This window comes from Neolamprologus multifasciatus, chromosome 8 (assembly GCF_963576455.1).
Source record: "Neolamprologus multifasciatus chromosome 8, fNeoMul1.2, whole genome shotgun sequence".
Taxonomy (NCBI): domain Eukaryota; kingdom Metazoa; phylum Chordata; class Actinopteri; order Cichliformes; family Cichlidae; genus Neolamprologus; species Neolamprologus multifasciatus.
Genome location: NC_140446.1, coordinates 1,921,382 through 1,945,374, shown reverse-complemented (window position 1 = coordinate 1,945,374; position 23,993 = coordinate 1,921,382). Strand labels below are relative to the sequence as shown.

Below are 23,993 nucleotides of genomic sequence, written 5' to 3'. Positions count from 1 at the left end.
TGAGTCCATACGGTTCTCATATTTCCTCATTTTTCCGAGGTCGTCATTTAGGAACGTGGTGGGTAGCCGAAAACGTAATATGTTGACGATTTGTCACCTAGCGTAAAATGTTACGGTTTGGGAGTGAGAACGTGTTGCTATATATGTGATTGCATTGAATTGCTGGCATGTGATTGGCTGATCAGATATTTGCAATAATGAGCAGATGAACTGGCGTAACAACCAACCAATCACAGCAGATGGCCCCGCCCCTCCCTGAGCCTGGATCTGCTGGAGCTTTCTTCCTGTTAAAAGGGAGTTTTTCCTTCCCACTGTCACCAAGTGCTATATATATATATATATATATATATATATATATATATATATATATATATATATATATATATATATATATATATATATATATATATGAGGCCAGTTTTAAGATCCAGTCCATTAAATTAATTTAAATTTAATGTTTTTCATATTTATCATTTGGTTGCTTTAGATTTCTCCCCAAATCCTCGATTGGTCACTGGTGGCTTGTTGGATGTTAAGAGGTTAATAACAGCAGTAAATAGTTATTTAAAGGTGCTTATAGGTTGACGTTGTGCTGCGTATAAATGATTTAATAAAAGAACGATCGGGGAAACCCTGAAGAACAGTAGGCAGCCTGTGTTGTCTGCTCAGGCAAAGATCTTCAACATCCTGCTCCGAGTTCCCCTCAGACGGTTGTTTCACTTCACGTATTTGACCAAACACAGACTCGTACTTTAGTTTGTTCAGTGTTGCTCAGCTGCAAGCTGAGAATATTGGCAGCGCTGGCGCTGACCTTTGCTGCTGCGTGTTTGTGGTGAGGATGGATCAGAAAGAAACAAACACATTAAAAAGGACTCTTTTTTTTCCCCAAGCGTCAGTCATCAACCTGCTTTTTGTTTTGAACCGATGGAACCAGCGAGCGATTAGATGGCAGGTCTGTGTGAAAAGCCCTTCGCTGTTGTGTGTTTGTGTTCTTTTTGCGCGTGCGGTTTGTCGTCCAGTCGGGGCCCCAGATGGCCGCTATCACTGGGATGGAAATGACACCGCGTTGGCACAGTCGGGGCGCTTTTGCTACGGAAACGACCTCCTGCCTGCGCCTGTACCTAAAAACTGAATCATTCAGCGTTTGGACAGGAAGTAAACGTTTTCAGGAACCAAAACTTTTCCTAACCAATCACGACACGGCCGGGCCGGGCGCCGCACCGGCTGCTGTTCGAGCAGGTCCGCGTGCAGACGGGTAGCTGCAGAGGAGAATAAGAGATTTTGGAGCGATTAAGAGATTATTTTCAGCCTGGTTTGGAACAACGAGCGGCTCATTCAAACACCATTGTCACACTAATTCTAATAAAATCTATCTCCTCTCTTTCTGTGCCGCCCTGCTGTGCCGCTCCGTCCACCTGCTTTGATTCCTCCTCCTCTTCCTCCTCCTGTGGTTTAAACAATAAAGGTAAGCAGAGCAAATCCAGCTCTTTATCTGCAGCTGCTGTTTCTGTGTTTCATGTTAAGGTGGTCTTCTGTCTGTTTGAATCATTGCCTACACGATATGCTGACCAGTGCTGTCTTATTATTTCAAGCTCCTGAGCTTTACTGGTAAATTATATTGTGCTGGTACATTTTTGTGAGTTCGTGATGATTATTGGAGGGACTGTGAACCAGTACATCGAGTCACTCTCGCCCTCCACAGAGTCTGAGATGAGGGCTCCAACAAGGCCGGCCTTTCTGTAGTGTTGTTGGTGTCGCTCAGACACATCCTGGGTTGTCTCTGCGGCGCCCTTTGGTTCTGAATGTCAGGATTTCTGATGAAGATGTTTCTTCTGGGTTTGTGGATCCTGATAAACGCAGATCCTGACGTGCTGACGTTTGACGAATTTAATTCTAACCAGTCAGTCGATTCATGCCTCGGTTATTCCCAACAAACAGATCTTTACTCGGTGCATCCTGAACCAGTGTGTGAACATCTCTGACTGACTGGTTTCTAATAATCAGGAATCAGTCTCATAGATTTCGGTCTAGTTTCACTGCATGTGTAGATCCAGTTTTTTCATAATGAGCCAGCTGATTTTGAGAGAAACAGCTGATTGACTGGTTGCTTACTGGTCCTCACTGGTTTCTGTTGAGCGTGTAGTTCCTGAAGGTGGAGTTTGTACTCATTTACTTGAACACTGCATTTCCCAGCACAGAGAGCTGTCACTTAATTAAAACCTGAATATCCTTTTAAGCCCATTTGAGTGGACACGCTCCGATTTGCGTAACTATTTTAAAGTCCCCGTAAAATTGAAAGCTAGCGCAGTAATTGTAGTTACATAATATGCATTCAGCTTGGTCGTGGCTTCCTTCCATACATGTCTCTGCAAAAATTGTTTAAAAAGCAACAACAAAATCTTTGCAATCCAGAAACATTTGCTGATCCGATCAGTTCACAGCACTGGAATAAACGTCAGACTGTCACACGTCTGCCATTACCCGCCAAAACCGGAAGTGGCGTCAGTGATTTTTTTTTTTCCCTACAAGGCCTTTCAAAGGTTTACTACACAGAGTCATGTTTGTGCCTTTCTGGGAAACTCACAACTCAAACTGCACTGTTGGAAATTGTTTATTTTGATGTTTTTTGTGCAAAGTTATCTTTGACTTTATGACTTTCTGTGTGGTTTCTGGGATGCTTAGGACTCATATTGCACTGCTGGAAATAGTTTATTTTGATGCATATGCTGCTTTTTTGCAAATTTGCATTATAATATTTATTTTCGTTTTTCCTGCAGTGTATAAAAATTGGTGTATTTCAAAAATAAAACTATGAAGACACTCAAAATAAATTTCCTGTGGTGGGAAACTAGTTTGTGCAACTTTTTTGCATTTTCAGAGAGATGAACCTCCGAAATCTCTGTAACCAGAAATATGTGTTTTTTGTAGTTTATTGCACTTTATTGCATTTTATGTAGTTACTATGGACGTAATGCATACAGATATTAATATTTGGGATACAACAGCTGTATTGATGTATTGCAACTTGAAATGCTCCCAGAAATGGCTCCACAGCAGGAAAGAATATAAAGCTCTGGTGAACTTTGTATGGTGGGCTTTACAAACACATCTGCACTCAAGCTTCAGCTGACTTCATTCATTTCAACAGAAACAGGATTTATTGAACTTCACAGCTCTACAAAAAACCGTGAACGTTGATGGAAAAGCAGAATGTATGAAAATTTCTCAGCATTTTTATTTTTGTGCTGTGGTTTTCTTACCAAAGCGGTGCTCACTGGCACCGTGTGAATAGATCGGACCCTGGCAAGCAAACACACACACACACACAAACACGCACGCACAGCAGCGCTCTTTCTGCTTCGTTCTTTCATTTTTTTTCTTTCCTCTTTCAGTTTTAAATTGCTGATCTCGCACGTTTTTGTCTCCAAACCGTCTCTGTGGTGATATTTCTCTACAAACTTCAGTCTTTTGTGTCATCTAATTTTGCTCCTCTCGCCTCCTCTCGCTGTTTTTGGCATTCTGACTGACACATGCTTCTATGGAGAGGACGAGTAGATTAAAATGAAACTAAGCCAGCTAGTAGAGCAACACTGAGGCCTTCACACAGCCAAACATGCAGAAGCAGGAATGCAAATGAAATGTCTGAGCTTTGTTCCATTTGTTGGTGGTGTGGTGAAACATGTCTACTGTAGCGCTTTGCCTGTGTTACTGCATTCCCTGCTCCATACTGTAGTACATACTGTAGTACATACTGTAGTACATACTGTAGTGCATACTGTAGTACATACTGTAGTGCATACTGTAGTGCATACTGTAGTGCATACTGTAGTACATACTGTAGTGCATACTGTAGTGCATACTGTAGTGCATACTGTAGTACATACTGTAGTACATACTGTAGTGCATACTGTAGTACATACTGTAGTACATACTGTAGTACATACTGTAGTACATACTGTAGTGCATACTGTAGTACATACTGTAGTGCATACTGTAGTACATACTGTAGTGCATACTGTAGTGCATACTGTAGTACATACTGTAGTGCATACTGTAGTACATACTGTAGTACATACTGTAGTGCATACTGTAGTACATACTGTAGTGCATACTGTAGTGCATACTGTAGTACATACTGTAGTGCATACTGTAGTACATACTGTAGTGCATACTGTAGTGCATACTGTAGTGCATACTGTAGTGCATACTGTAGTACATACTGTAGTGCATACTGTAGTACATACTGTAGTACATACTGTAGTGCATACTGTAGTACATACTGTAGTGCATACTGTAGTACATACTGTAGTGCATACTGTAGTACATACTGTAGTGCATACTGTAGTGCATACTGTAGTACATACTGTAGTACATACTGTAGTGCATACTGTAGTACATACTGTAGTACATACTGTAGTGCATACTGTAGTGCATACTGTAGTACATACTGTAGTGCATACTGTAGTGCATACTGTAGTACATACTGTAGTACATACTGTAGTACTGCCAGGCATTTTAATTTGGCAACCTTTTGGTTGTTGGTTTTTCACCTCAGCCCAAGTTTGGCAATCAAAACTCCAGACTTCCAAACCAGCGTGTCATCCATCCTCCATCACAGGCAACAGTGAGATATCATTATTTATCAAACCGCAGCTGCTCACAGGGATCGTGCAGACATCTCTGCCTGCCGACGAATTCAAGAACTCTGACACGTTCAATAATTCGGAAACTCTGCAGCAACTTTTCATTGCGAGAACTTGCTCCCAAAAATGTATTTTTCACAATGCACTTGTTTGTTTCAGCTTCTCCACGTAGAGCGCAGCTTGTTGGCTGTGCTTTGCAGCATCTAAATCTCAGATGCTGGAATGTCCTTGAATGCACCACAGAGCGAAGTTACAGGCAAAGCAAAATAAACCGCGCTTTTCAATAAATGATTGTTCTGCCATTATAATTAGATTCAGAACCACAAATAGAAAATACACCAATAACTAGAGGAGGTAAGATGATAAATAAAACAGTTTTACAATCTGATAACTTTAGTTTGAGCATCCGAGCTGACTGAACATTCCTAAAAGTTAAATTCATGCCTAATAAAACAGACTTAAACCAGGATTTATCACGAAATCCATAAAATTAGAATCTGGACTTCCACATTCGGTGCAATGACTAAAACCTCCCCGGAGGATCGTTTATGTGAAGCACAAACGACACAAACCAACACGTGTCAGTGTGGAGGACAGGCATAAGGACATTACAGACCTCTAAATCTCCAAGACAAGGAAAGTCCTGGTGGGCTTAGTGGGCCTGCAACTTTATTAAATCTCGTCCTGAGAAAACCTAAAAGGATTCTGTTTCATCTCTGTGGCGACATCCTGCCTTTGCTTTTCATTTTCAGTTCATTTCTTCTCTTATTGTCTTTCTTTTTGTAATCAGTTACATATTGTTGATCAAAGATGGAGTGTTAGAGCTAATGAGTCGTTGTACTGATGCCACTCCTTCAGTATGATGTGAACATAGAGCGTTTTCATTCTCAGACCTGCACCAGCACAAAAACAAACTAACAAACCAACCAAAGGAAATCTGGAAAATCTGGAAATCCGATGGGAATCCGAAGGGGCTCCAGCCAATCATGAGCTGTCCTTAGCACTGAGAGAGGCTCACGGTGAGTCGAGGCCGGGCTCGTGAACGCTCATTAGTGTCGCTTTGATGCCTTTTAGAGAAAAAAGCCTTTTCCAGCTGCTTCCCATCGATCTCTTAAAACAGGAAGTTTAAAACTGACGAGGGATGAAAACGATGCCGTGCGTGCGACAGATTTACAGAGATGACAGTCGCCGGTTGCCATGGTGACGGCTGCTTGGAGCAAAGTGGAGTAGGGAGACCTATTGATCCAGGAATCGGCGCAGATACGAGCGTGTTATCTAACGTGAGAGCGTCACATGAAAGCTACGCTAGTTTTAAAGTTTCCACCCGTGAGTGTCGGTGTCTCTAATCTCGGCGCTTTAATTACTCCAGCGGGGGCGTTATTGCGCCTCACGGTTCACGTGCTAACGCTTAATTGGCTCTCGAGGTCCGTCGATATTCGGTCAGCCGCTGCTTCTTGAAGGGCGCTCTGTAAATCCATAGAGCTCCTCTGACTCTGAATATCATCTGTTAGATAAACAGCAGAGCCGCCTCAATCTTCCAGCCGGCCGACTGAATCATTTACAAGGTTAACGGGGACTCGGGCCGCTCACCCGTGGCCTGTTCCTCTCCTTGCCTTTTCTTCTCGCTTTTCGTTCTGGCTCGTTAGGGACGCCGGGGCTTTTTAGGAGGTCTTTAAAAGTTCCATCATCTGGGAGAGAAAAGCAGCAGACGCGGGCATTTTACACGGATGTTAGGGAATTTTATATGCAGATATCCCTGCGACAAAACGCTGTGACGGCCTGTTATTTGTTCCATTAAAGGATGTAAAATGAGCAGCTCTGCTGAGAGAGGAGACGCTTCTCTCCGGCGCTTTTGGGCTGGTTTAGAGTGTGTGTGTGTGTGTGTGTGTGTGTGTGTGTGTGTGTGTGTGTGTGTGTGTGTGTGTGTGTGTGTGTGTGTGTGTGAGAGAGCCTGTATTCGTATCTTTATGGGGACCAGAATCCCGGTCCCCTTTTTTTAGACTCAAAATGTGTTTTTAGTGTCAGGGTTAAAATTGGGTTATTGGTGAGGAAAGCATTGTGTCAACGACATGTCCCCACAAGATATGAATACCCGACAGTGTGTGTGTGTGTGTGTGTGTGTGTGTGTGTCTTTGAACACACACTCCAAAGCAAACATGACTCAATATCAGCCAACAGAAAAAAAAGTCTTCAAACGGCAGCGTGGAGCCGTTTCACACCAATAACACTTTTTTAAAAATCCATCTTCTTCCTTTTCTGTCATTGTGCTTCAGTCTACTTCTACGTTTGCCTGCAGTTTAGATTTGATTCACACCTCGTTCACGCTGTGCAGACAAACAGGTTTAACCCTTTAAAGCCGGTCAGAGCAGCACGCTCTGTTTTGTGTAACTACTTTTAAATCCCGGTAGCTCTGCAACCACGTAAGCTAGAGCAATAATGTTTTTTGCATATGAAACCGGAGGAGTTGTACTTACATCTTATGCCATCAGCTTGTCCTCGGTCACAGTTTCCTTCCACATATAGTTTTGCAAAAACTGCATAAAAAGCACTTGCAGCAACAAAAACATAATATTCCAGAAACACGCTTTGCTGATCCGATCAGCTGTTTGTAACACTTCCTACGTCCATCAGCGCGAACTATCGCATGTCCGCCATGACCTGCCCGGAACCGGAAGTGACGTCATTTTCGCGGAAATGTAGTTTTTTACCATCAGGGCCTCATGAGCCTATACTGGTGTTTTTAAAAGTTATCTTTGACTTTATGACTTTCTGTGTGGTTTCTGGGATGCTTAGGACTCATATTGCACTGCTGGAAATAGTTTATTTTGATGCATATGCTGCTTTTTTGCAAATTTGCATTATAATATTTATTTTCATTTTTCCTGCAGTATATAAAAATTGGTGTATTTCAAAAATACAACTATGAAGACACTCAAAATAAATTTCCTGTGGTGGGAAACTATTTTGTGCAACTTTTTTGTATTTACAGTTTTGAGGGATAAGCCTCTTAAATTTCTCTAACTAGAAATATATGTTAAAAAAACAAAAACGATTTTCAATTTTTTTGTAGTTTATTGCACTTTTTTGCAATTTATGTAATTACTATGCACTTAATGCAGACATATTATTAAAATTTAGGCTGTAATGGTTGTATTGATGTATAGCAACTTGAAATGCTCAAAAATGGCTCCACAGCATGTAAACATATAATATAAGCTCTGGTGGACTTGGTTCTATGGCAGGTCTTAAAGGGTTAAATGAAAGCAGACAGAACTTTCTGGGCTCTTCTCTGTGATCTACTCGTAGTTCAGCCGGATGCACAACAAGCTCGGTTTGTTCTCAGCAGCTAGTAAAGCAAAGAGGACGCTTGTGTCTGCTCAGTGGCATCATCAGGACTAAGTTTGAGAGTATGCACATGGAGCCAGCGTTGGGGTGACTAATGGCAGCATCGTGCTGCCAGCAAGTGTGAGCAGCTCCCAGTAGGATACCTGCTGCTTAGGATAGCTTTGCTTTATTTTAGCTCAAGCTAAATGTCAATGTGCACATTTCTAACCCACTTATTTCACCTGAGATGAAGACGAGAACAATCCCTCGCAGCCGAAGTAAAGTTTATACATTCCTTCTCCTTTGAACGTTCCTGAACTGCGAGCCCGCCGTGCAGGCTGCTGTTCCACTTCTCCACACGCACGCACGTTATTCTGTTTGCCACAAACAGGCGACGTTTTCTCCTCACTGTGAATTCCTGTGCGGCAGATAATGCATGTTTTGATCTTTGTGTCTTTCTGTTCGAATCCCCCCACGTGCATGCTCTGTGCATTTACAGGAGCGCTCTCAGCCCGTGCCGTAGAGCGCCGCGGGGCGTCTCGGGCTGTGACGAGCCCCACGGCGACTCGACGTGAGAATAATGCATGTGGAAATTCACCCTTTCATTTGCCAGCGGGGCTCACGTCCTCTCAAGCCCGCTGGCGATGAAATAAATATGAGAGCGTGGAGGGGGGGCACATAATGAAGCCTCAGCGCCAGCCCACATAGAGAGTATTGATGGATGGTAAAAGGTAAATGGCCTGCATTTATATATCGCTTTTCTAGTCCCTAAGGACCCCAAAGCGCTTCACACATCCAGTCATCCACCCATCCACACACACATCCACCCACTGGTGATGGCAGCTACGTTGCAGACACCCTGGGGCGCACTGACAGAGGAGGGTGCCAAAGAGATGGTGGCAGAAAGGAGGAAAGGGGAAGAGATAGAAGGACAAGTGGCCAGAGGAGGAAATGTGATTGACGAGCTGACGAAAGAGATGAGAAAAGGAGATGGGACAGCTGCAGGGGGGAGAGGAGATGGACTGATGGATGAGGGGAGAGGAGCTGTGGCCTGGGGAAGGATGGAAGGACAGGAGATGGCAGGAGGGGAGCGCTGAGGTCATGACGGCTGGTTCGGCGTCAGAGACGACTGAAACGAACTGCAGAGTTTCACTTGATTGAATGGATGTAAACGTGTGATGGAGATGAAATGACCTCAGTTTTGCTGCTGTTTCCATGGTGAGGACTAAAGAGTGCTGACCGAAAGACGTTAGAAGTCCACGTGCGTCCGCCCTAACCTCCTCCCTGTGCTGTTGTCTGCAAAATAACAAAGAGCTCAACTTCTTGGCTGCTTCTCAGTATAATACCAAGAATAGACGCAGCTTCTTTGTGAATGACTGCTATTTAGTACAAGCAGCAGCTCTGTGTAGGTTTAGGAACAGACTGTAGATTGTTGAAACACACTTTGATGTGAAGCTCAGGCCTAGTTTAGCCGTTTAGACGCCTGACGTCACAGCGGCCGGCTGCACGGACTGAAAGAAGCGGTTTGTTTACAGAGTTAATGTGCCGATGCGAGATGTTTTCCCTTTAACAGTGAAGGTATTTTAATTGAAAAGGATTAGTGTCAGCTCTGTGTTCAGCAGCGTCGTGGAGGGAAAGCCACAGCGGGATACAGAGGATTTCTGTATGTAGGAAGCATTTGAAGCTGCCAGTTAATTTTGTGTGTGTGTGCTTCACGTCTCCTCGTCCTCCTCATCCTCTCGTTTGGTCTCAGGAGGCTCCGTGGAGCTCCACCTGCTGCCTGTGGAGCGCTGACACTGACTCCAACATCCACCTCGATGGTCGTAGTCCTTTAATTTAGTTAAAATGAATAACAAAGCTGTGTTAATGTGGTTAGATTTAGAGTGGGTGTGGGTGGAAAGTAATAATCTGCGATTGCATTATGTTATGATAGAAACGATGAAGTCTATTGTTGTAAGTGATATCTAATTACTGGGCGATAATGTAATAGCGTGGCAGAATGGGAATAAGCTGTATTTATAAGTGCCTCCGTAATAACTTAATGTGCTCGGGCTAATGTTGCTATAATTAAACAGGACTGTACACTGCTCATTAAACGGCGTCGGAGTCGGTACTGCAGACGCCTCAGAGGCCAAGTCATGAAGCAACGGTGGGGGATTGAACCTACGTCACGAGGTGTCTTTGCACCTGTCCTCAAAATGTGTTACTTCAAGTTAGTTTGCTGTTTTCTTTCTCTGTAGACCGGCTGCAACATTAAAGCAGTCATCCATGTGATACCCAACAGAGGGCACGAAGCTCCCGGTGCACAGTCACTATGCTGATGTTAATGTGAGGCTGGGATCAGTGCTCTGTAACCTGACTGTGGCTCCATCTGTAACTGCGGACTAACACTTCCTCTTTACAATAATACAAGTTCGAATATGTTGGAAATTTTACACAATGACTTGTTCCAGTGCGGACATCCTGTTACGGTACGAGGCTCAAGTCCAGTGAGGTCTTTAGAGCTACACATCCTTTCACAGCTTCATGACTAGGTGCTGCATTTTACACACCTGCTGTGTTGGCTGAAGACTCCTGAATTCAAAGATAAAGAGGTGTGGACCAATATTGTTAAAATTCAATTCAATTCAATTTTATTTATAAAGCGCCAAATCACAACAAAAGTCGCCTCAAGGCGCTTCATAGATACAGAGAAAAACCCAACAATCATATGACCCCCTATGAGCAGCACTTTGGCGACAGTGGGAAGGAAAAACTCCCTTTTAACAGGAAGAAACCTCCAGCAGAACCAGGCTCAGGGAGGGGCGGGGCCATCTGCTGTGATTGGTTGGGGTGAGAGAAGGAAGACAGGATAAAGACATGCTGTGGAAGAGAGACAGAGGTTAATAACAGATATGATTCAATGCAGAGAGGTCTGTTAATACATAGTGAGTGAGAAAGGTGACTGGAAAGGAAAAACTCAATGCATCATGGGAATCCCCCGGCAGCCTACATCTATTGCAGCATAACTAAGGGAGGATTCAGGGTCACCTGGTCCAGCCCTAACTATATGCTTTAGCAAAAAGGAAAGTTTTAAGCCTAATCTTAAAAGTAGAGATAGTGTCTGTCTCCTGAATCCAAACTGGAAGCTGGTTCCACAGAAGAGGGACCTGAAAACTGAAGGCTCTGCCTCTCATTCTACTTTTAAATACTTTTGATTGTTGTAAATTGATCGTTACCCAAAAGACTAATGGACACGCTGTCACAGCCACATCCTCACAACAGGCCTCTTGCTCAGTCAACTATGATTGGCCAATTAAAGCCCCAGTTCTGCAAAATTTGAAAAATCAAAGATTTAAATAAAAAGAGGATGTAATGATGTGCAAATGTTATAAACCCACATTTTACAGTAGAACATATAAAACAGATCAAATGTTCTAAGAAAATCTATCATTGTGAACATTTTCTCCAACGATGTGCAAAAAATACACAAATAAATAAATAAGTCAAACCTCTGGACTAAATCTGCTGGACGTAGCTGGATGCTACAAGCTAACGTTCTTCTGCATTGTGTAAACTGAAGAAGAAACATGTCTGGGCTTTAACATATGGACTGTTAAGCCCGCGGCCTTCAGATAAATGTGGGTATGTGGTTGGTTTATTTTGGTATGTGTGTGCATGGTCTATTCATGCTTCTGTCTGGCTGAACATGCTGTTTCTCTCACCCACATGCTGAACACAGCCAGTCCAGAGACAGACGGACAGATGAGAGCGCAGGCAGGAAATACTGGAAACCTCTCCCAGGAAGAAGGATTAAGGCCTCAAAAAAGTTTCCCCCTTGTTTTGTCAAAGCAGCTGACACAGTGATGTGGTGTCCTCGGGTCCATGGGAGTGCGGGATGCTGACAGCGAGCACACTTGTTTCCAGTATTTTCCCGGAGACGGCTGTGTGCATCCTGTGTGGGCGTTTTCCATTTTTGCCGCTTGGTGTTTATTTGCTTCAGGGAGAAAAATGACATGGTGGGATTTAGGAGAAGCTCGTGGTCAAAGCATCGCCAGCTGATCAACCAATGAGAGACGTCCATGTGCAGAGCTGGGAGCGAGTTAGATTTGACCCGAGAGCCAAACATGAGAAAGTTTTAGAGCAACGCTAATTATCATGGTTTTGTTTGTTTTTAAAGAAATACAGTAAATAGAATATAGAGTTTGTGTATTTTACAGCCATATGGAGACTGAAACAGAGAAAACGCCGCGTGGTAGCAGCTGTGGTCAGCCTCTCACGTCCTTTTATTGGGATGTATTTTCCATCTCAGTCCTACTTCTGCAGCATGTTACACTTCTGTGTCCGTCTGCACAGTCCAGATGTTCCAGACACTAATTTTCACTCAGCGTTTCTGTTGTTGCTACGCTGTGACAAGCTAGCAAGATTCAGATGATTTTTAAAGCACTGTTTTGGCTGTTTAGAGGATTCAAGGCAGCATTTTTCAAATAATGTGCAAGACGTTTGAGTATTTCCGTTTGATGAGGCTGCGCAGCGACAGCTGATTGCACAGTGCAGCATGTAGCATAAAGGCTAATGTTTTAAAGCAATGTGGTGTATGTAGCAGGGCGCGTAACTGTGTGTGCTGAGCATGGGTTAAGATATGTTCCCAGCTTTTTAAAGGCACTGAATGCTAACAGCGCTTTTGGATGCAACACGAGCTTTGCAGAGACAAAGAATGCAGCAGCAGACCTATAAAGGCGGCAGCGTTATAAATATTCAGAGCTATTCAGATTCACAGTGAGATTGTCTGCCAAATGATCTGGTTCAAAGCATGTGAATCAAAGTAGCTGGAGACAATTTGCATGTATTACAAGCAGGATATGGATTTGGATAACTTTCGGGCACGCCGACTGCTGTGAAGGGAATGCGATGCGATTTTGTCGAGTTTTAAAGCCTCGACTCGACTCTTCCTGGAGTCCAAGTCATGTGACTTGGCTGCTCACCTCTGACTTGGATCCTAACCACGCATCTCCATCCTTTGAAACCTAATGCTCTTATTCTACCAATTACACGGCAGAAGGTGGAAGTCTGCTTTTGCTTTGAGAGATAAAAAAGAATTTCACAGGATTTCAGAGCGGTAATCTTGACAGATGAGCAGCCGCTCGCTTTCCAGATTACCTCCCCCCTGCTTTCTATTTCACATCCCCCCCTCCCCTCTGCACTATCACAAGAATTATGGAAATGACAAGTGCTGGCGACGCCAAAAGCCAAGATTAAGTCAGTGAACATGAGCAAGAGAAATGTGGGAAGTTAGGAGTCTGTGTGGGTCTGTGTGCGACATAAAAGGAGGTTGAACAGCACAGATAATGTAAAGTGATATGCACACCACTGTCTTACTCTCTTTTCATTTCCTACCATCTTGGTTTTCTTCTTCTCCCGCTCTTCTCCCTCTTGCTTTCGGCTCTGTCCTCCACTCACTTCCTCCTGTCTTCTTTATTCATCATCACACACCTCCATAGTTTTTCCTCCTTTCTTGGAGTTGTGTTTCACTGTCTATTGTCTATTCCCGGTGCCCTGACAAAAAGCTATCGTCCTTTGGGTCTGTGCTAAAGATATACTTGAACTGATTTGTACACTGAAAATACCCACAGGGTACAATAAGCTGCAGGTTGATCTAATCAGAGAAAGACTCAGGATTTCCCATGGATGCAATCTGCACCTCTCCGTGCAGACAGTTTGAGCCCTTTCGGAGAAACATCACATTTGCATGAATCATTTCAAACCTTTGTTTCTGACCCAGAGTTAACACAGAAAGTAGAATCTGGAGGATCAAAGCAACAACTGAAGGAACAATCAAAAACCCCGCCTGACGTATCGTAGCTGCAAAGCAATCGCAACAACTTCATCGGGCACATTTGTGCCGAATGTCAGTGCTCCTCACCGGACGCACTTCACTCTGGTGGAGGAAGACTGCTGTGGATTGTAGCCCTGAATATTCCGGTTGGAGGTCCTTGCTAACCAGGATTTTTTGAACACACTGTATGAAGCCATTGGAGCAAAGCTTCAGGCCAAAACTCAAGCTCAGCCATGCCGCGGCAGATGGGTGGATCTCAGTGTTATCCCACATCGGCGGATGGCTTAGCTCCAGTGATCCACTTGGCAGATCCCTGTATGCTGACACATTAAAGGTTTACTGAATAATCATTTCTAAAACAAACGGATCCCTCTGAGACGACGCATAGCCAGGACTTCCCAGAGATTTCTTCACCACCAATTCAATTCAAGGTTGCAAAGGGCTAGAGTCTATCTCAGCTGTCATTGGACACCCGGACAGGTCACCAGTCCACTACGTAATGGACGATGACTATGAGATGTAGCTGTCAAAACAAAGTGTACCCACATCTGCTCTTCATATGCGAGCTACTTTCAAACTTACCTCCAGAGTCATAATGAGCAAACCCACATCACTGCGTTCGATTAGAGCAGCCTTACGATTCAGGTTAGAGAGACCCACTGTCAGTTTGGTTTGATGGGCATCCCCTGATTTTGTTTTTCTTTGCATTTTTTAATTTGCGCCTGTGTTGTTCATCTCATTTGGACGAATCCCTGAGTGGCGCTCTTGTTCTCTCTCCCCCTCCTTCGCCACATCTTTCCTCCAGCCTTCCCCTCCGTCTGATTCTGGGCTGATTGCCTGAACGAATTGCACTCCAGGTTCGTATTCCTCTGAGATGCCGACTATATTTACTCTCCCTCAGATATCTCATTCTAATCTCATATCAGCATTTCACAGCCGCGAGCAGCTCTGTGTTTTTGAGTCAGCGGGCAGAATATGTGACAGGAGACGGCGAGGTGGAAGCATTAAGAACAGCACGAATCACTCGAGATGAACCCTCGACGGGACGGTCGCCTCACTCTGCTGCCTGCCTCGCACACAGAGCCTCTTATTACAGTGTTGTGTTATCACTTTACACTCAGATACATGGCCTGAAAGTAAATACAGTTATACGAGGTGACAGATACATAAATACAGTCTACCCAGGCAGGCATTACTTCACTGTTGACTCATAACATACTAAAAAAACAGTTTCTTTATCTCTGTGCAGTTTCTCTTTCTTGTTCACTCCGGCTCTGTGTTGGGTGTCATAGCTGTCAAGCTTTATGAACACTAGTATACAGAGTAGGTCTCTCTATCAGACGAGGTCGTGCTCATTGCATCATATCTTTGAAGTGACCTGAGCCTCGCATTGAGTTTAGGGGATCAGTCTCTGGGGGCAACCAAAGGCCTGTCGGGGCTTCATTTGATCAAATTTAGGAAGAGATGCTGTTCCTTTTATTTTACTAAAGGCAAACAGCCTTTTTAAGGCTGCTCATTATAAATACTTTGTACTGTAGGGCTGCTGTGTAATTGTACATCTGGTCAGTATGTCTTTGAGGTAAGGTCCAGGTGTATGAGCCAGGTAACCACGTCCACCCCCTTTGGACGTTTTCTTTGCTTCTTTGCTTTTATTCCTTTTTGTTTTTGGTCACTTTTCACTTTGGTTCATTAGGTTTAAGTAAAGGTCCTGGTTTGGTTGATGTACCATAACCCAACCATATCGCTGTTGCTATAACCTAATGTGAAAGGGTCGAACATCAAAAGATTCCTTAACTGGACGTACACGATGGCAAAGCTCCCAAAGAACCCAGGTTGTTACTTTTGTTCCTTTTTGTCATTGAACAGAAAATATCATCTGTAACTGAGGTGTCGCCGTGGCAACCAGTGAATGAAGAAAACCTTTGTAACTAAGTAGTTCTGAATGACTAACCCTAAAACATATTTGTAATTGATAACACAATTGATAGCTCACCCGAAACTCTGGCTGATTGGGACCCACACCCAGTTTCACACCTTGGCTCAGGCGATTAGAGGATCATCAGGGGGTCCTTTTGTCCCTCTGTGGGGGGAAACTCCCACCAGGTTTATATCTGGGACTCTCCACCATTTGACCTTAGAACTGAAGAAGCTTCTCGGATGAAGGTGAAACGTCTTCAAGCAACTTAAAGAAGTCCAGACGCTTTTCTTTGCAAGCTCATTGACTACGATGACCTGGATGACTGAGAACCTTCACAGACTAATTGATAACAGTTAAAAATCATAGAAATGATTCATGAAAAATTGACGTGTGATTCAAACTTTAGTCTCTGGAAATTTAAATCAGCACAGCTTACTCCTCTACGGCCGCTCCGGCATTCCAAGACGTGGAAACGTGGAAAACCACGTTCAGGGTAAAAATGGTGTGGCGTGGGTGTGGTCTCTGGCCAGCTGCAGAGGAGGGGTGACACAGTGAGCTCCCGGGGCGGCGCAGGGGCGGGGTTGACAGGTGTGCTGGGTTCCGACATTGATTGTGTGTCTTCTTATGTTGACAGTGACAGTCGGAGGGAAGCGGACGTGACGGCTGCAGAGAGCGGGAGTGGCTGCGAATAAACCCACGTCTCTGAATAAAATGTTGTGCTGTCAAAATAATTGCCCAGCGTGTATTTATCGGGTCAAACGCTACAAATGGTTTTTGTATCTAGCAACACAAATAATGAATTAAAGGTTGTCATTATATCACAGACTGCTGTGAGACCATGCTGTCACACAGAACTACATTCGACACTTAGACTGAGACGGTTCTGTTTACTCTTTTCATTATTAATTAGTTATAAATCGACCGCTGGCAATTTTTCCAAATGTTCTGTAGGTAGCATCATATTATTACTGATCTCGTGTCAGCCGTCCTCTTCCCTTTGAGGTAACGTTATTGCAGATCAGAGAACTCACCGTTGTCCTGTGATGAAATACAGGATGAAGGTGTGCTCTTCCAGGATGTCAGTGACGTGAATCTGACGATACGGCCTTTAAACGGCCTTATGAAGCCGCGTGGCGAGTCGGCAGTTTGTTCAGTGTTACGGCCCTAGCAGGGCCTCCTCCTGAAGGTGCCTGTGTGGGCGTGTCCCACCACCTCTTCTGCCTGAGGTGCCACCTTTCCCTTTTGTGCAGCTGACTCTCGTCAGTAATCAAGGAGATTTAAGCCCAGGGAAAGGTGAGCTCTGGGCCAGAGTGCCATTAGTGTGGTTACAGCTAGTGAGCTGAGTGTTTTGCGGTGTTTGCAGCTAGGGAGCTGCTCTCTTTTTGACTTACTTTGTACTTTATTGACTAACATTTGAGTTTTGTTTGTTTCTTTAAACGGTGATAGCGGCTTGTCCGTCTCTTTTAGTTAGTTTTAATAGAAACTTTAATAAAACTCTTTAATTTAACCCTTATGCCTTCTTGTCTCCTTTTTCTGACCCGGACACTTTTTGTTACTTCCCCCTCACCGCCTAGACCCCTCAGGGGAACGTTACATCAGGAAAACGTTCTCTTCCTTTCATTTGTCGCCTGTCTGTGAATGGAGACGACGCCTCAAACAGCTTATTTGCACGTAACCGTTCAGCTGTGGAGTTTTATTAACAGTCTCTAATTGGAAAACCAAAATCCATTTACTCCACAAAGACAAATACCATCCATTGATACTATTAGGAGGTGGAGTAATTTTACACAAATGTAATCTTATCCTCTCCACGAGGACGAGGGGGCACGTAGTGGTATAATGGGCTTTCTTTGCCAAAATCATATTAGTCTGACGTGTTTCGCACAGTCAGCTCACACACACACACACAGGCGCTCTGCAGTGACAGTAAGCTGTTGTGACAGGTCTCTCTGCTCTATTTGTCTTGTTTCCACCAGCTGACATCACAGTCAGTTATTATCTGTCTGTTAAAAGAACACGTAAGGCTGCGTGTCACATCGTCCTGGAGTTCTACGAAATCAGGAAGTAGTTTCATGTTGTTGATTTATTAATAACTTTTTGAATATGTTCAGCGTTTCATTGGTTTTGGACCATTTAATGCAGGTCGAGCTCTTTCTTTCACTCTTTGTATGAAACAAACACTCATGAATAACTTTTCTTTATTAAACAAGGCCTACATTTATTTTCACTTCACTTTAACCTTTTATTTTGAGACATCTCCAAAATCCTTTATTTCATCCAGTTTAAAATATGTTTATGAATAATTTCCATACTAGTGAAATGTGCCGAGCTCTTACACAAATTTTAAGCCTGCTCAGTTGAATGAATGATTTCAATTTCACCTTCATATTCCTACAAATATCTTGTCGAAATCATACAAAATGTTCATTTTTCTTAAGCTGTTCCAGGCCAGTGTTGCATCATGATGAACCAGCGTGTTCGTTCAGCTAACGGCGTGGAACTGCACATCGATAGAGCTTTTCTAGTCTTAGTCCACTCAAACTTTAAGCCCATCCATCCATCCATCCATTCCTCCATCGATCCATGAGTCCGTCTATCCATCCATCCATCCATTCATCCATCCATCCATGAGTCCGTCTATCCATCCATCCACTCATCCATCCATCCATCCATGAGTCCATCTATCCATCCATCCATCCATCCATCCATCCATGCATTCATCCATCCATCCATGAGTCCGTCTATCCATCCATCCATCCATTCATCCATCCATCCATGAGTCCGTCTATCCATCCATCCACTCATCCATCCATCCATCCATGAGTCCATCTATCCATCCATCCATCCATCCATCCATCCATTCATCCATCCATCCATGAGTACGTCTATCTATCCATCCATCTATCCATCCATCCATAAGTCTGTCTATCCATGAGTCCGTCTATCCATCCATCCATTCATCCATCCATCCATCCATGAGTCCGTCTATTCATCCATCCCTCCACCCATGAGTCCGTCTATCCATCCATCCATTCATCCATCCATCCATCCATGAGTACGTCTATCTATCCATCCATCCATTCATCCATCCATCCATGAGTCCGTCTATCCGTCCATCCATCCATGAGTCCATCTATCCATCCATCCATTCATCCATCCATCCATCCATGAGTACGTCCATCCATCCATCCATCCATCCATTCATCCATCCATCCATCCATGAGTCCGTCTATCCATCCATCCATTCATCCATCCATCCATGAGTACGTCTGTCTATCCATCCATCTATCCATCCATCCATGAGTCCGTCTATTCATCCATCCATCCACCCATGAGTCCGTCTATCCATCCATCCATCCATCCATCCATCCACCCATGAGTCCGTCTATCCATCCATCCATTCATCCATCCATCCATCCATGAGTACGTCTATCTATCCATCCATCCATTCATCCATCCATCCATGAGTCCGTCTATCCGTCCATCCATCCATGAGTCCATCTATCCATCCATCCATTCATCCATCCATCCATCCATGAGTACGTCCATCCATCCATCCATCCATCCATTCATCCATCCATCCATCCATGAGTCCGTCTATCCATCCATCCATTCATCCATCCATCCATGAGTACGTCTGTCTATCCATCCATCTATCCATCCATCCATGAGTCCGTCTATTCATCCATCCATCCACCCATGAGTCCGTCTATCCATCCATCCATTCATCCATCCATGAGTCCGTCTATCCGTCCATCCATCCATGAGTCCGTCTATCCATCCATCCATCCATCCATCCATTCATCCATCCATCCATCCATCCATCCATTCATCCATCCATCCATAAGTCCGTCTATCCATCCATCCATCCATGAGTCCGTCTATCCATGAGTCCGTCTATCCATCCATCCATTCATCCATCCATCCATCCATGAGTCCATCTATTCATCCATCCATCCACCCATGAGTCCGTCTATCCATCCATCCATCCATCCATGCATTCATCCATCCATCCATGAGTCCGTCTATCCATCCATCCATCCATGAGTCCGTCTATCCATCCATCCATCCATCCATCCATGCATTCATCCATCCATCCATGAGTCCGTCTATCCATCCATCCATCCATCCATGAGTCCGTCTATCCATCCATCCATCCATCCATCCATCCATCCATGCATTCATCCATCCATCCATGAGTCCGTCTATCCATCCATCCATCCATCCATTCAGGGGCAGCAAGCTTAGCTGGGTATCCATATGTCTTTTTACCCAGAAACACTTTGTCCATCGCCTCCTAGAAAACACTGAGCTGTGTGGAACGTTTAATCCCTGCAGTGAGTTCTGGGGCTTCCTGTGTGCTTTAATTGGGTCAACCCACAAAACCCACAGAGGTAGACACCCGTATCAAGCTGGACCCTTTGACTTGAAGCTGTGCTTTTTTACCTCCTTTATAAGCCTGAGCACATACAGCCTATGGAGGAGCATTGGGTAACCCTGAGCCTATTGGTCCTGCTCAGAGCTCATGAACGCCAGTAAAGATTGGCCGGTAAATCAAACACTCTGGCCTTCTTCCACGCCATGCTCCTTTTTACTGTAATGTCTGAACAAAATGCAGAGATTAACCTTTATCACTTGATGTAGTGACTTTACACCAACGCAGGAGCAATTTGCTATTTCCCTGCAAACAACCATGGCATCAAACTGACTGAACCGAATTCAGAATTTGCTGATTTTGTTAGTAGACTTGGTGGAAATCAGCAGTTGGTTGATTGTTATTCTGGAGTTTGTCTTGCAGTATTCATTCTGCTTGCAGTGCTTTTTGGCATCTAATATAAACTTATTCTCATCATAAATGTTCAAGATTTTAGGATTAATTCTTTTTACGTGAGGAGGTGTTTGTGTTCATGTTGCCTCCTGTGAGGTGGAGCCAGCAGCATACAACATATATCACTTCTAATCACAGCTGCAGATATTAAATGCTATATTTCCTCTCAGTACTGCAGTTTGTCTCCAGAAACTGACTAGATTATAAAGTTTTGATGTGAAACCTTTAAAGGAGATACTCTGGTGCACATTTTGTCCCTGATTTGATCTGCGCACGTAACTTAATAAACTTCCAGCTGAAAGTTAAACCCCAAACTGGGGCTCCAGGCGGAAAAGTAGTTAGTCACCAGAACTTTTATCACAAGCTAAAAACTCTACAAAAAGTTGTGCTGTACCTTAAATCGCCGAATCCTCCCACTTCAATTTGCTCTCAGCACTTAAAAATTCCCTCGACCTCTCATACATCTCATGTTTTATTTCTCTTCCCACCGACTCTCTCTGTACATGATCTTCCCTGGGACACGGCAGCACTTCTCTTGAAATGTTCTCCAAGGAACTGGAGCATACCATACCGCTGCACTCCTTCCAAGTCACTAAATGGTTGAAATGGAAAAATAAAAGTTAAGTTTCAGGTTGCCGTGCCTCTGAGGAGCAAAAATAGACTGTTAAAGAAGTGACTGTGAAGATCTTCACTTCTGGAGAGTCTTAGTGGCACTTCTGTTGCTAAGTGCTCATTGCTGCAGTGCTTCTCCACAGTTAATGTTGGTGGCACTTTTCTGCTTTATATTTTCGGCTATACTGACTGTATGTAATTTACTTGTCTTTCTGCTTCGCTTTCCTGAGAAAAGAAAGAAAACGTCGCCCACCACAGCCCTGCTGCCACCATGAGACTTCAAAATAAAACTCCCAGTCTGGATTCAAATCATTCAGGTGGTGGGTTGTTGTTTTTTTCAGTTTTGACTTCATAAAGTTTTTTATTTTTGCAAATAATCAGGATTTATATTTGGAGAAGAAAACTTTGGGGTGATAAATCTGAAAGTGGTGGGAAAGGTCTAGTAGCGTGATTTTAAAGGTTAAAATTATCAATTCGAGTAAAAAAAAATATAACAAATTTCCAAGAAAAAAGCTTTCTTTTCATTTGTTGTCTTTTTTCAGTCTGCCTGCTCATTACATGAGCACTTTGTGACTTCATTAATCGTACTTTGGATGCAAAAAGGATGCATCTGTGATTTTATCCCTGCATCGTTGGGGAAATGACATTTCTGAGAAGCAGAACGATGTGTTTTGTCATAGTTTTTGTCAGTTACCTTTTTTCTCAGAGTAAAACAAGACAGTGAGTAATAAAAAGCATAAATACCCCCCCAAAAGAAAAAAAATTTAATTTAATTAAAAAATAAATATAAATATAAAAATAAAAAAAATAATTAATTAAATTAAATTAAATTAAATTAAATAAAAAATAAAAAAATAAAAAAATAAAATAATTGAAAATACTCTCTACAGAGGAGATCCAATCAGAACTAATGAAGCTGTATCGAAAGGCGGGACGAGTTTGAAACTGATCCAATCAGAAGTGTTCGTGCACACGTTTGATCTTTCCCCTGAAAACAGAACAGAAACTACCTGCATGGACACCTGCAGTGCTCCTTTTACTTCACCTTAAATGTCCCTAATATGCTGTCATAAAGAAATGAATATCTAAAACTTGAACATTTGTTATGCAGTCATGTGATTGCAGGTATAATGCACAGATCCTGAGTTACTTATTTTGGAGGGAGTGATCTCTACCTCTGTCCACATTCACCGGGAAACATTTTCTAAAACAACATTTAATATCATGGTATTTCTTACAAAAGGCAGATACCTTTATTTTGAAAGGAACCAGCCCCCCCCCCCCCCTCACAAAAAATAAAATAAATTGATAAAAAATAAATAAATTTAAAAAATAATAATAAATTTTAGAAATCAGGATCACACAGAAGTTCCCAAGATACTAAAGTCATCATCCAAGTACAAGAGCTGTCACTCAATGTCCTCTGGATGGCTGACAGCATGACCCACAACACTGCCTTACATCATCACACACACACACACACACACACACACTATTTATATCCTTCAGGGGTTTGATGTAGAGAGATGGAAAGGATATCCAAGGTTGAGTGTATTTTGGTTGGATCTACTTTTGTGTTGTATATACACACTCGCGCACACACACACACACTGCAGTAACAGTACATTTGTGCATCAGTGCACCCATCACAAATGTGTGAAGTGGGGATATTATTGTCACATAGCTGACAGGCTGGCAGCGCCCGTCCTTATAACTCTCTTTCTGCCTGAGCTCCAGGCGCTGCTGTTTTATCTGAGAGACTTCAGGCAACTCGAGGTCTGCAAACTTTCGTCCGTTCCAAACTTTCACTCATCTGGATGCCACTCCTGGGAGCTCAGTTTCCAAGCACGAGCGCAGGATAATAAAGCCTTCTTTCACCAGGATGAGTTGACAAACAGCCAAGCTGGGAGACGTCTTTCTGTGGAAGGTCAGGCAGCAGCGTGGGAAGCTACAGCTATACCATCCAAGCTGTGCACGCTCTCAGAACCAAGAGGACAGTCAAATGTCTGTCCTTAAAGGTCCAGGCTGGTAGGAATGTGCACCCTCGGGGTATTTTCCCTTTTCAAGGGCCATAACGATGCATACTGTGTATTCCCAAGCAGTAAAGCACATAGTTGTTCACCCTTCTTGAAGTCAACAAAAATCATTCAGACTGGTTCCCATCCAACCTTCAATATCCGGTCGGTCCACTGTTCTGCTACCAGAATGACATCAGCATTGGTCCTCTGGGTGCAGACCATCCCAGGGAGACTGAGGACTGCGGTACCCCGATAACTGGATCGTAACCACTGGGTCCTTTTCTGACCCACGACTCAGTCTGCCAATCAGGAGGCTCTACCACAGATGTCCACTGAGGAACTCGGAGAAAATCTCTCCCCTGATCACCAGACTGTGTTTCATCTACATAAAGCACGGCGCTGTGGATTGAGATGAACTTGTGGGCATGTGTAATAAAGTCTTCTGTGCTAATATGGCGTTGTGTTGTGGCGATTAGCACAACACAAAAACAGTGTTGGTTTTAATCTACTGGTTGTCCGAGGACTCTGCAGAGGTGTCGCAGAGGCCGACAGAAAACAGAAAACATATGCAGCCTCGTGGAGAGTTGAACACCTTTTCAACAAGACTTTCCTCAGTCTGTCATATGAAATTATTAACCTATGGCCGTAATATAAACCCACAGTATTGTTGAGTTATTTAGCAGCGTGTCTATTCTGAGACCTTCAAAGATCCTTTCTGGCTTCAGATTCTTCACCAAACAATTCTCTTTGCTTCTTTTCTAATCAATGCCCAGCTGGCTCATGGCTAACGTACACAGCATCACTTGTTACACAGGCTTACATCAGCTGGTTGCCT

General features: G+C 43.5%; 2 protein-coding genes across 4 annotated transcripts in view; both read left to right on the top strand.

Annotated features, from left to right (window-relative positions):
* The window catches only part of grid1b (glutamate receptor, ionotropic, delta 1b), a 668,767-nt gene that overhangs the window by 287,038 nt on the left and 357,736 nt on the right, over positions 1–23,993 (top strand). Inside the window, exon 1 of one of the 3 annotated variants that reach the window (XM_085170472.1) lies at positions 396–1,465. The exons of the other annotated variants lie outside the window; for them this stretch is intronic. The gene's annotated coding sequence lies outside the window, so the exon portion shown is untranslated. Of the gene's footprint in view, positions 1–395; positions 1,466–23,993 lie in introns of those variants that run through there. 3 annotated transcript variants of the gene reach the window in all.
* On the top strand, positions 946–21,881 carry LOC146512088 (uncharacterized). The gene is made up of 4 exons (XM_085170977.1): positions 946–952; positions 1,020–1,117; positions 3,693–16,213; positions 16,485–21,881. Exons 1-3 carry the CDS (start codon positions 946–948, stop codon positions 4,626–4,628), a joined length of 1,041 nt encoding a protein of 346 aa, XP_085027103.1. The 3' UTR covers positions 4,629–16,213; positions 16,485–21,881.

Excerpts from the sequence above, each read along its gene's own strand:
- LOC146512088 (XM_085170977.1), top strand. Across the intron at positions 1,118-3,692 it reads ACGACCTCCTGCCTGCGCCT|CGCTTTGCCTGTGTTACTGC; the intron begins GTACCTAAAAAC and ends TGTCTACTGTAG.